Source organism: Ipomoea nil, unplaced genomic scaffold, assembly GCF_001879475.1.
Source record: "Ipomoea nil cultivar Tokyo-kokei standard unplaced genomic scaffold, Asagao_1.1 scaffold3314, whole genome shotgun sequence".
NCBI classification, from domain to species: Eukaryota; Viridiplantae; Streptophyta; class Magnoliopsida; order Solanales; family Convolvulaceae; genus Ipomoea; species Ipomoea nil.
Genome location: NW_017619742.1, coordinates 5,407,120 through 5,417,236, shown reverse-complemented (window position 1 = coordinate 5,417,236; position 10,117 = coordinate 5,407,120). Strand labels below are relative to the sequence as shown.

At 37.9% G+C, this 10,117-nt stretch overlaps 1 protein-coding gene and 2 non-coding genes across 3 annotated transcripts; all 3 read left to right on the top strand.

Annotated features, from left to right (window-relative positions):
- Positions 1-247: 247 nt before the first annotated feature.
- On the top strand, positions 248-3,281 carry LOC109169532 (putative clathrin assembly protein At2g25430). Its single transcript, XM_019318396.1, has 2 exons — positions 248-604; positions 1,049-3,281. Exon 2 carries the CDS (start codon positions 1,086-1,088, stop codon positions 3,003-3,005), a length of 1,920 nt encoding a protein of 639 aa, XP_019173941.1. The 5' UTR covers positions 248-604; positions 1,049-1,085; the 3' UTR covers positions 3,006-3,281.
- A 1,936-nt stretch (positions 3,282-5,217) lies between these two features.
- On the top strand, positions 5,218-5,290 carry TRNAR-CCG. The gene has a single exon. It is a non-coding gene; the product is annotated as a tRNA-Arg (tRNA).
- A 62-nt stretch (positions 5,291-5,352) lies between these two features.
- On the top strand, positions 5,353-5,425 carry TRNAR-CCG. Its single transcript has one exon. It is a non-coding gene; the product is annotated as a tRNA-Arg (tRNA).
- Positions 5,426-10,117: the final 4,692 nt, after the last annotated feature.

Here is a 10,117-nt window from a genome sequence, read left to right as displayed (position 1 = left end):
TAATTTTTTTTTTACTAATATATATCAACAGGGTTCATATTTCATTAAAATTTCATAATATATGCTCTGGTTTAACTATAGAAATTAATGGAAGTCTCGGTCGCCGTGAACCGTACGATCAACTTCCTTTTTCATTGCTAATTTATTATAAAAATAAAAAAAATAACACAAACACGGTAAAACACCAGATTCCAGCCCACTTCCAGCTTGAATTTTGTCATAAAATACGCAGATGTTATCCGACATCGTTTTAATTCCCCGGACCAAAAATCAACGGTTCTGATCTTCCCTCCATCTTTTTCGTTAGTTATAATTGCGCTCATTTCATGACTGCGGCGTACTAACTAGCTTTCTATTTTGGCCTTTCCCCCCTCATTCATCGCAGCGAATCTAGAGAGAGAAAACACAGAAGAGAGAGAGAGAGAGAGAGAGAGAGAGAGAGCGTCTCCGGCGGCCGGAAAAAGGAGAAGGAAACAGCGTTGTCGGCAATGCTTTAGCGGTCAACTCTCTGTTCAGTTCAGATCTCTCTCTTTTCTCTTCGTGATCCGGCGTTGTTTCGACCGCGCCGTCCTTTCTTAAGATCTGTCCACATTTCAACGATTTTGTAAGAGCTCTGAGCCTTGCCAAAGTCTAATGCTTTAGCTTTGATATGTATGTGTGTGTGGAGAGCTCTTAAACGAATGAAAGTTAGCAAGCACATATTACGATATTGCCGTAAAATATTGGCTTTGTTTCCTGGTTGGGATTTCTGTAATTTACTCTGTTTCAATTATATCTTTGCATTTTTTGAATGTCGGTGGACTTTTTTTTGGGGATAAGTAATATGGTTGAACAACAATATTGCTGGTAAAACATTGTCGGTGGATTTTAAATGTAGTAGAAAACATTTTGATGGATGTGTAGCAACATTAGTCGAACTGAATTCGGATTTATTTTCGGTTTGGAATTTTTTTCGTTATTTTTCCCCTTTGACTTTGAATTTGTTAGTGTGTGAAGTGATTTCGAGTTTGAAGGTGGTGTGGTTTGAAATCTGGTGGTGGTTTTGCAGAAGTAGAAGAAAGAGGAGAAGAAATCTTTCCAATCCAATGGCGCCAAGCACAATTCGGAAGGCGATTGGGACAGTGAAGGACCAGACGAGCATTGGGCTCGCCAAGGTGGCTAGCAACATGGCTCCGGAGCTGGAAGTTGCGGTTGTGAAGGCCACTAGCCACAATGATGATCCGGCGTCTGAGAAATATATCAGAGAGATTCTCCGCTTGACTTCGTTTTCCAGGGGGTATGTGAGTGCCTGTGTGTCGGTGGTGTCCAGGAGGCTGGGCAAAACCCGGGACTGGATCGTGGCCCTCAAGTGTTTGATGCTCATTCACCGTCTGCTCAATGATGGTGATGCAGTGTTTCAGCAGGAGATTATGTATGCAACCAGGCGGGGCACGAGGTTGTTGAACATGTCTGATTTTAGGGACGAGGCACATTCGAGCTCGTGGGATCATTCTGCTTTTGTGAGGACTTATGCGCTCTATCTGGATCAGAGGCTGGAGATGATGTGCTTTGAGAGGAAGGTGAATGGCAATGGAGGAGAGATTGAGAGGTATGGGTCACGAGAAGAGCAGCAGTGGAGATCTCCTCCAGGCTCAAACAGGGGGAACAATTATGATTATAGTGAGTTCAGGGATGAGCCTGTGAATGGGATGAGGAGATCGAGATCATCTGGGGATGTCCGAGAGTCTACTCAGGACAAGAAAGATGTGACCCCAGTGAGAGAGATGAAGCTGGAGAGGATTTTTGGGAAGATGAGTCATTTACAGCGGCTTTTCGATAGGTTCTTATCCTGTCGGCCCACTGGTTTGGCTAAGAATGAGAGGATGGTTTTGGTGGCTCTATACCCTATGGTGCAAGAAAGTTTCAAGCTTTATGCTGATGTCTGTGATGTCTTGGCTGTTCTGTTGGATAGATTTTTTGATATGGAGCAACCAGATTGTGTCAAGGCCTTTGATGCCTATGCCAGTGCAGCTAAGCAGATTGATGAGCTTATGGGATTTTATAATTGGTGCAAGGACATTGGTGTTGCAAGGTCATCTGAATACCCGGAAGTACAGAGGATTACTGCCAAGTTATTGGATACTTTGGAGGAATTTGTGAGGGATAGGGCAAAGGCTGTGAAAAGCCCTGAGAGAAAGGTGGAGAGTCAACCAGTACCTGAGGAACAGCCAGCCCCAGATATGAATGAGATTAAGGCCTTACCCCCACCGGAGAATTATGCTCCGCCACCACCACCAGAGCCAGAACCTCCTAAGCCAGTTGTTCAGGAAACAGCGGATTTGGTGGATTTGAGGGAGGAAGGAGTCACTGCAGACGACCAGGGAAATAAATTCGCTTTGGCATTGTTTGCTGGGCCCGTAGGAAACAACACAAACGGATCGTGGGAAGCTTTCCCCTCTAATGGTGAGCCTGAGGTAACATCTGCTTGGCAGAACCCAGCTGCAGAGAGTGGCAAAGCTGATTGGGAGTTGGCATTAGTGGAGTCGGCAAGCCATTTATCACAGCAGAAGGCCACCCTGGGCGGCGGACTTGATCCATTATTGCTGAATGGCATGTATGACTCGGGTATTGTTAGACAACACGCGAGCACTGCCCAGCTGACTGGTGGAAGTGCTAGTAGTGTAGCATTGCCTGGACCAGGTAAGACTACAACGCCAGTTTTGGCACTTCCAGCACCCGATGGAACTGTCCAGACAGTCGGAGGGGATCCATTTGCTGCATCGTTGAATGTTCCCCCACCTTCATATGTACAGATGGCAGATTTAGAAAAGAAACAACAATTCCTGGCACAGGAACAGATGGTGTGGCAGCAGTATGCTCAGGATGGCATGCAAGGCCAAACGAGTTTGGCCAAGATCAGTACCGGTGGATACTCTGCTCCAGGACAACTACCATATATGCCTTACGGAATGCCACCAGTAAATGGCATGGGAATACCACCCGCAGGGTACTACACTACCTACTGATTTTGCCATATATATACATTAGCATTTTCTGTTCTAATTTTGCCGCAATTATTCATTCCACTGTCTTTTATGCGCGCTAGTATTCCTCTCCCTATCTGTGCATGTCAACAAGGAAGAGAGAAAGAAACTGAACTCATGAGTTTAATGATTGTTGTGGGTTGTGGATTCTGGCATTGTTTGTAATTCATTTATACTATTCATTCATGTTTTGTAATATCTGGATTTTTTTTTGTATGTTCATGTGATATAATATGAAGCTGATTATTCTAGTCTGAATTAATATCTAGCAAGTCTTCAAATTTCAAAACCTTAATACCACCATTTACTGTGTTTATATCTTGTTTTTGCTAAACAACTATTCTGTCTTATACATACTTGGCCATGCATCTGATTATATAGCTTTCTCAAAATGTTTGGTATCATATTCCTTTTATTACCATTATCTGTAATGTCACTTTAAGCTAACATGGAATGATGCATTCTTAGAGAAATGAACAAGGCATCTTATAGTGTGATATAGAAAATAGCAAAACTCTGCTAGCTTGGTGAGGAGTAGCGGTGACTGGTCTAATGCAACTTGATAAGCTACAATCTTGAAAGTGACCTACCTAGCCAGGATTGGTATTAGAAAAGCCGTAATCCATTCTCTTGATACTATCGAGTTTTTGCTAACTAGCGCTAGCAAAACCTCGAGTGTTTGGCTACCGATGAAGTTGTTATGATCCGTATTGTGATAAGACCAAATGTATTGTAGTGCATTGCTGGATTCTGGTGTGTTTGGTTATCCAAATCTGCTGTGTTTTGTCATCTGAATCTACCAGAGATGTGGTTCACCCACCCCAGCTGCCAATTAGTTCTATGTTAAAGAAAGACATCAGAGGAAGTTGAGCTGCAATGTGAACAGGTTTGTATCAGGATACTTCAATACTAGTAGTATTAGTATTTGTCCATATTTGTAAGGACAACCACAATAGTGGTTTTTAGAGAGGTTTTTTGCATGCTTACAAATGTGAAGATGCTTTTTCACTAAATAGGAAGAGTGATTTTTTGGTGGTTTTTCATTATACAAGGAGTTGGTTTTTGTCTACATAGTGGGACCCACCAAGAAAAAAAAAAAAGCTGTGTCTTGGTCGCGTGAGAGGCAAAACTAGCATCCAGCAGCATTTTGTTTTCGTTTTTCAGATTTTGTTTTTTTCCCCCTTCTCTCCCATCTTCTCTTTCCCTGCAAAGATTCATCAAAATCTATGCCTATTGACTATTGAGGATGTTCTAAGGTGTGTGTTTAAAAACTAGAAAATATCCTGAAATATATGTTTTTGCTGATAATATTTGATACAATCATGTAAGGAATGTCTTGTTATACTCGATAACATCTATACAATCAGACATTCCGTATATAATTGACAAGATATTATCAACATCAATGTCGATGAGTAACATAGCGAAAACCATACATTAATGTGCTTGTGAGTTGTGAGTGTGATACATACATACACACATAGACAAACAAAGACCTCAGAACAAGAATCCATTTTTGCTGTTGATAGTGTGTTGGTGCCTTTAATTTTCCATGAGTTATTCTATTCCCCTTTGTGGGGGACTATCTATCTAAAGTGTTAAACAAGGCTAGATTTTGCTTTTGCTTTTTTGGTGATACCAATAAGTTGTCTACCCAACTAGTTTTTAAACCTTCTAGACCCCTATTATGCTCCTTCCATTTTCCACAAGATTCCTACTGTCCTTTGCAACACAAACACCCTCTATAGCTTTACTTGCTCTTTTTTTGGCCACTTTCAAATTTCTTTTCTTTTCTGTATTAAAAAAAAAAAAAGAAGAAGAAAAAAAGCATATACATGTCCTGTTTAGAGTACTGTTTTAAAGCCTCTTTCCCCACCTATTTGGTTTGGCCATTTTAATAGGGGAGAGCTGGACCACTCTAAGAGGAAAGATTAAAATATTTGTGAGAAATGTTTTAATATTTATCATTGTTACAAAAATATAAGAGAATGTTGTTTAATGTTAAATTAATGGAAGAAATACATTTTAATATTATATTTTTGAACTTGTTATATTTGAAAAGTTTGGCCGATATATGTCCAATTTCAATCCAGGTTCCAAAAAAAAAAAAAAAAAAAAAAATGAAAGAGTGTCTACGGTAATAGATGCAGTAAATGGTATAAAAAAATATAATGACCAGATATTAACATCAAGTGGTCGCGTGGCCTAATGGATAAGGCGCTCGCCTCCGGAGCGGGAGATTGTGGGTTCGAGTCCCACCGTGATCGAAACCTTTTTTGCTGAACTTCTAGGTTCTAACAGAAATAATCACCAGACATTAAAATCAAAGGGTCGCGTGGCCTAATGGATAAGGCGCTCGCTTCCGGAGCGGGAGATTGTGGGTTTGAGTCCCACCGTGATCGAAATTTGTTGGGCTAAAATTCCTGATTCTGTGTTCCCCTTCTCTTTTTTGTGTAAAAAGATAAGAATCATTTTTGTTTTTGTTTTTCTTTTTAATTAATGATTCAACATAAATTTGAATTCATTAAATTGAGCATTGATATTAGCAAATATTTTTAAAAAGTTCGTAATGTTAACAATATAATTTTGCAAAAAAAAAAAAAAAAAAAAACACAACATATTCATTTACCCATTATTTTTAATACCAAATAAAAGAAAAAAAAGTTACAAAAATAGTGACATTGTCACACTATTAGTTAGTCATCAAAATCCCTCTAAAGAACACACACGAAATAGCTAGTTAATAAAAATGAAGCATCCCTTGATAATCATGTAGATGCCTCTTCCTCCATGAGCTTATAGGTGGCCACCCCACTATTATGCCCTTTTCTTCAATATTCCTGCAATCAAATTTTGTTTACACAAACAATTTAGATGCCAACACGGTAATATAACTATTGACCGATTGTCAAAAACATGTGTGGTCAAGGGGTATAATTGTAGCTTTTATCAAATAAGAGATTATAGGTGCTTCAATAGGAACGTATATATAGACAGATAATACATTGTAGCATAGTCAATAGTACTAAAATAACTATTTATCGATTATTATGATGATATAATTACTAATTAATAACAATTCAAAGATATTTCAAAATTTAAGAAACAATTTTGATTGCAGAGTACTTGTCTCAAAAATATATTTAAAATATAAAAAAGTTTAAAAAAATATAAAAGTGACAGAAATTATACTACAATCTAATAGACTCACTAGCATTAAAAAATGTGACGGAAATTAATAAAGTTTTACTATACCCTTGATCAACTTGGCATCTTCTGAAGCTGCCTGCATTATTGTGATCATCTTCCTCATCACTTGGTTGCCTACTCCACTGAAGCAACGCCGCCGCCGGGGTCTTATGGCCGGCCGTTCCGCCGCAGTTCTCAAACGTCACGTCGGAACTCCGTTTCTTCATCATTGCCTGGTTTTGGCCTAGCTCCATTACTTCCATATCAGAAAAAACAAGAAAGAGATCGAGAATTGTGGCCTAGCTTTTCTTTCAACCTTACAATATATATGTATATATATATATATATAGAGAGAGAGAGAGAGAGAGGGGTGGGGGTAGGGGAGGGGGGGGGGGGGGAAGAGTTATGGGCAACTGGGTGTGATGCATGTGAGTGTGGGTGCATCTATATATACATATATACACACACAGAAACAGAGAGCTGAGAGAATTGAAAGAAATTAAAGATGGGAACGGGAACGTAGAAGTTGGGTCTGCCATAGAGTGGCAATGAGAGGAACAGGTGAGAAAAGGGTGTTTGGTACCCATATAGGACTTTTAGTAAGATTTTACTCCAAATCCCTACCCCACCTTGTCTCTCCATGTCCCATACACGATTACAACATAACAAGAGAAAAAGAAAAAGCAAAATGGACCGGGTGGGGGTGGTTGAATATGTATCTATCACTCTAAAAGATATTTGTAACTAATTAATCTCAGTAGAAAGATTGTGTGCGATAATTTCAACTTAGAAGATGGTGACAAGAATCAAATTTGTAACCTACATGCTTAAGAATCATGCTTTACTCACTCGGTTACCATTTTTGGGGCTATTTCATTATCTTTTATGGTGTAGTGTGTAAGTATTTTCCTTAATATAATATATTATAATATATTGTATTAATTAAGTGGTTGTGGTGCAAGTGGAATATTAAGTCAGTTAGTGACTTAGTCTGTTAGGCAACTCAGGATATTCAGTTAAGCTTTAACTGAATATCTGCCTACATTGATGGCATGTAGGCTTCTAAGCAAAATAGTCCTCCCACAGCTCCCGTGTTCAGAAGACACGCACCATCACGTATTCGGGAGAGAAGTGGTAGACAAAACACTAATGTCCATTCTGCAGGTTTACCATCCCAGAGACAATACCAACAACTATGGCTGGGGATATTCGGGCGATCCTAAAGCTTCCGCTGCAACGAGGCAGGTTAGTCCTTTACTACTGTTCATGTTAGTCTAAATTTATTATCTAACATTTGGTATCAGAGCCCTAATAATCTCTGCCTAGTTGATTATTATGCCTAAATCAACGAATTAATTTGATTTATATACATTGAGTTCTTGGTATATATTTGTATATTAATTCTTTGCAGTATGCATATATCTAATTCTTGTTTTTTGGCATTAAGTACAATTTAATTCTTTTTTGTTTTTGGAATTAATTGTTGTGTTTCTCCGAGTTTACATTTGGAGTCAGCGATGCTCTTCTGTTGCCGGTGACGAGGTGCCTACCATCGCTGGATTACGAACGGAGTCAGTGTCCACCGGCTATGACGTAGCGGCGGTGCCGTGGGGCATTGTGGGTTGTCATCAGCGCTTCATCATCCATTGCACCGGATGTTGCTGCGTTTTGTTCCACCAAGAAGATGATCGCGATCTTCCTGTTTTCTCTCCGGAGCCGCAGCTGTTACGCCTTTAAGTCAAGCGTCGGCAGTCAGAACGTGCGGCGTCGGCGGAACAGTGCTGTAGTGAACCGAGATCCGGCGAAGGCGCTGGACGGATTTCCGGCGACGTGGCGGCGTCGCGACGGAGGCTCTGGCGAACCTGGACCTGCGACGAGGAGTTCCGGTGAAGGCGAGCTGGACTCTCCGGTGACGTCGCTGCACCTCCCCTTCTTCGGGCAGATACGGCTGCATCGGGTGGCGCTGGTTTTTCCGGAGATGCTACGGAAGAAGACAGACGGTGTTTCAGCTTTGGTTGTTTGACCGTACATGTGGAGAATGGGCAATGGATTCAGTGGGTATCGCTCATCGTACGGCGGCAAGCTACGGCATCAATGGAGAAGTTCGTCTGGTGGCTTCCCTGCTTCTTCGCTGGTTTTCAGGCAATTCAAGGGAAGAAGACGGAGTACTGGTACATAAATACAATTCCTTATTAAATGCAATTACCTTTATTCTTTTTACCATACATGTCATTTGCCTTATTAATGATTACAAATTAATTTGGTAAATGGTAATTATTTAGTTAATTATTACCATATTAATATTACCTAATTTAATATTGTATATTATTGGCAAATGGTAAATAAATAGTAATTGCATGTTTTTTGGAATATTGATGCCCTTTAGTTTCCTCTTAATTTTGACATTAATTTATGAGTATATATTAAATTGCTTAAAGTATTGCAATTTATTTAAGATTTATGGGTTAGTATATATTAATATGTAAAAATCCAAACATGTTATGTATATTCATACATTATTTTTGTACATTTAGAAAAGCATATATTAAGGTTGGATATAGCATATTATTAACTCATAGATTTTATATTAAATATCATTTAATTTTTTTAGATCCTTAGGTTAATTTTGGACAATATAGCCTATTAAGACAGCTTGTTGGTTTCTCATTTAATTTTGAGCATATTTAAGTCCTAATTTTTACTTGGGACTTTAAAACCTATTTTGAACAAGCTATTTAGGACACATCTTGGTCAGTATGGATCCTACTATTATTTGATTGATATTTTAATAATAATTGTAGCACATTCTTTTTCTTTTTATTTTTATTATAACATGTTTATTAAGTTTCAATTATTACTAACTACCGTATTTTGTTAACGGTATTTATCGTTGGTGATAATATAATGTTTGGATCTATTTCCATATTAGAATATTTATCATTCATGTTATAATTAACTTGGGACATTAATGTTTATGGGCCTGACTTAAGCAATTTGTGCTATAATTATTACCATTGCGTGATTTTGAGTCAATAAGGGTTTAAGGATTACAATTACCATTTGAAGTCATTAAGAATTATAATTATTGTTTTGGCCATTAAGAATTATAATTATTATTTAAGTTAATTATGTTTTTAATCTATTAATATTTTTAAGGGCCTTAACAATAATATTCTGTTTTCTTAATGGTAAGCAATGTACATAGTTATGTTGCCTTTACATTATTGGTAATTTGGTTATACCTTAATTTTAGTCTCCGACTCATTACAGTCTTGATTAATTATTATGTGGTAAATTGAGATTAGTATTTAGTATCCCTTAATTACAGTTTTACATTTATTGTGGTTATTGTTAATTTACATTAATGATTACTGTTATATTAAGTTGAGGGGCTAATCTCATTTATTACCTTTCATAATAATTATTAATTCATGGTAATCTACTATATTTGGTACATTGGTAAGATTACCCATGTCACTTTATTTTCTTACCAATAAACTGTTGCGTACCATTGGGCGATTCAACTAAACTCTCCGTGAAGATGGGAGATTTTGGAGGCTTTTCTCGCTATCGCTGTTAGTGCTATCGATAGATGCAGTTTGCATCATATTGAGGTACGCAAATTATTAATTACATTTTACTATTATTATTGGTAACTACTGTTATAGCTGTTAACCATTTTGAACTAGTCACATTTTATCCTTAAGAATATGGAAACATTAAGATATGTATTACCATGTTTGTCATTATTAAAAATGTTCATAGTGATTATAATGCTCCTTATTACTATTAATATTTTATTTAATGATAACATCATTTTTATGGTATTAAGTCATGAATTGTTTCCAAATTGATTTATGTGGCATTTATTTTCGGACTTCAGTTTTATTAAATTTTGAAGTGAT

Bases quoted from the DNA above. Each gene is read 5' to 3' on its own strand.
- LOC109169532 (XM_019318396.1), top strand. From the start codon at position 1,086: ATGGCGCCAAGCACAATTCGGAAGGCGATTGGGACAGTGAAGGACCAG.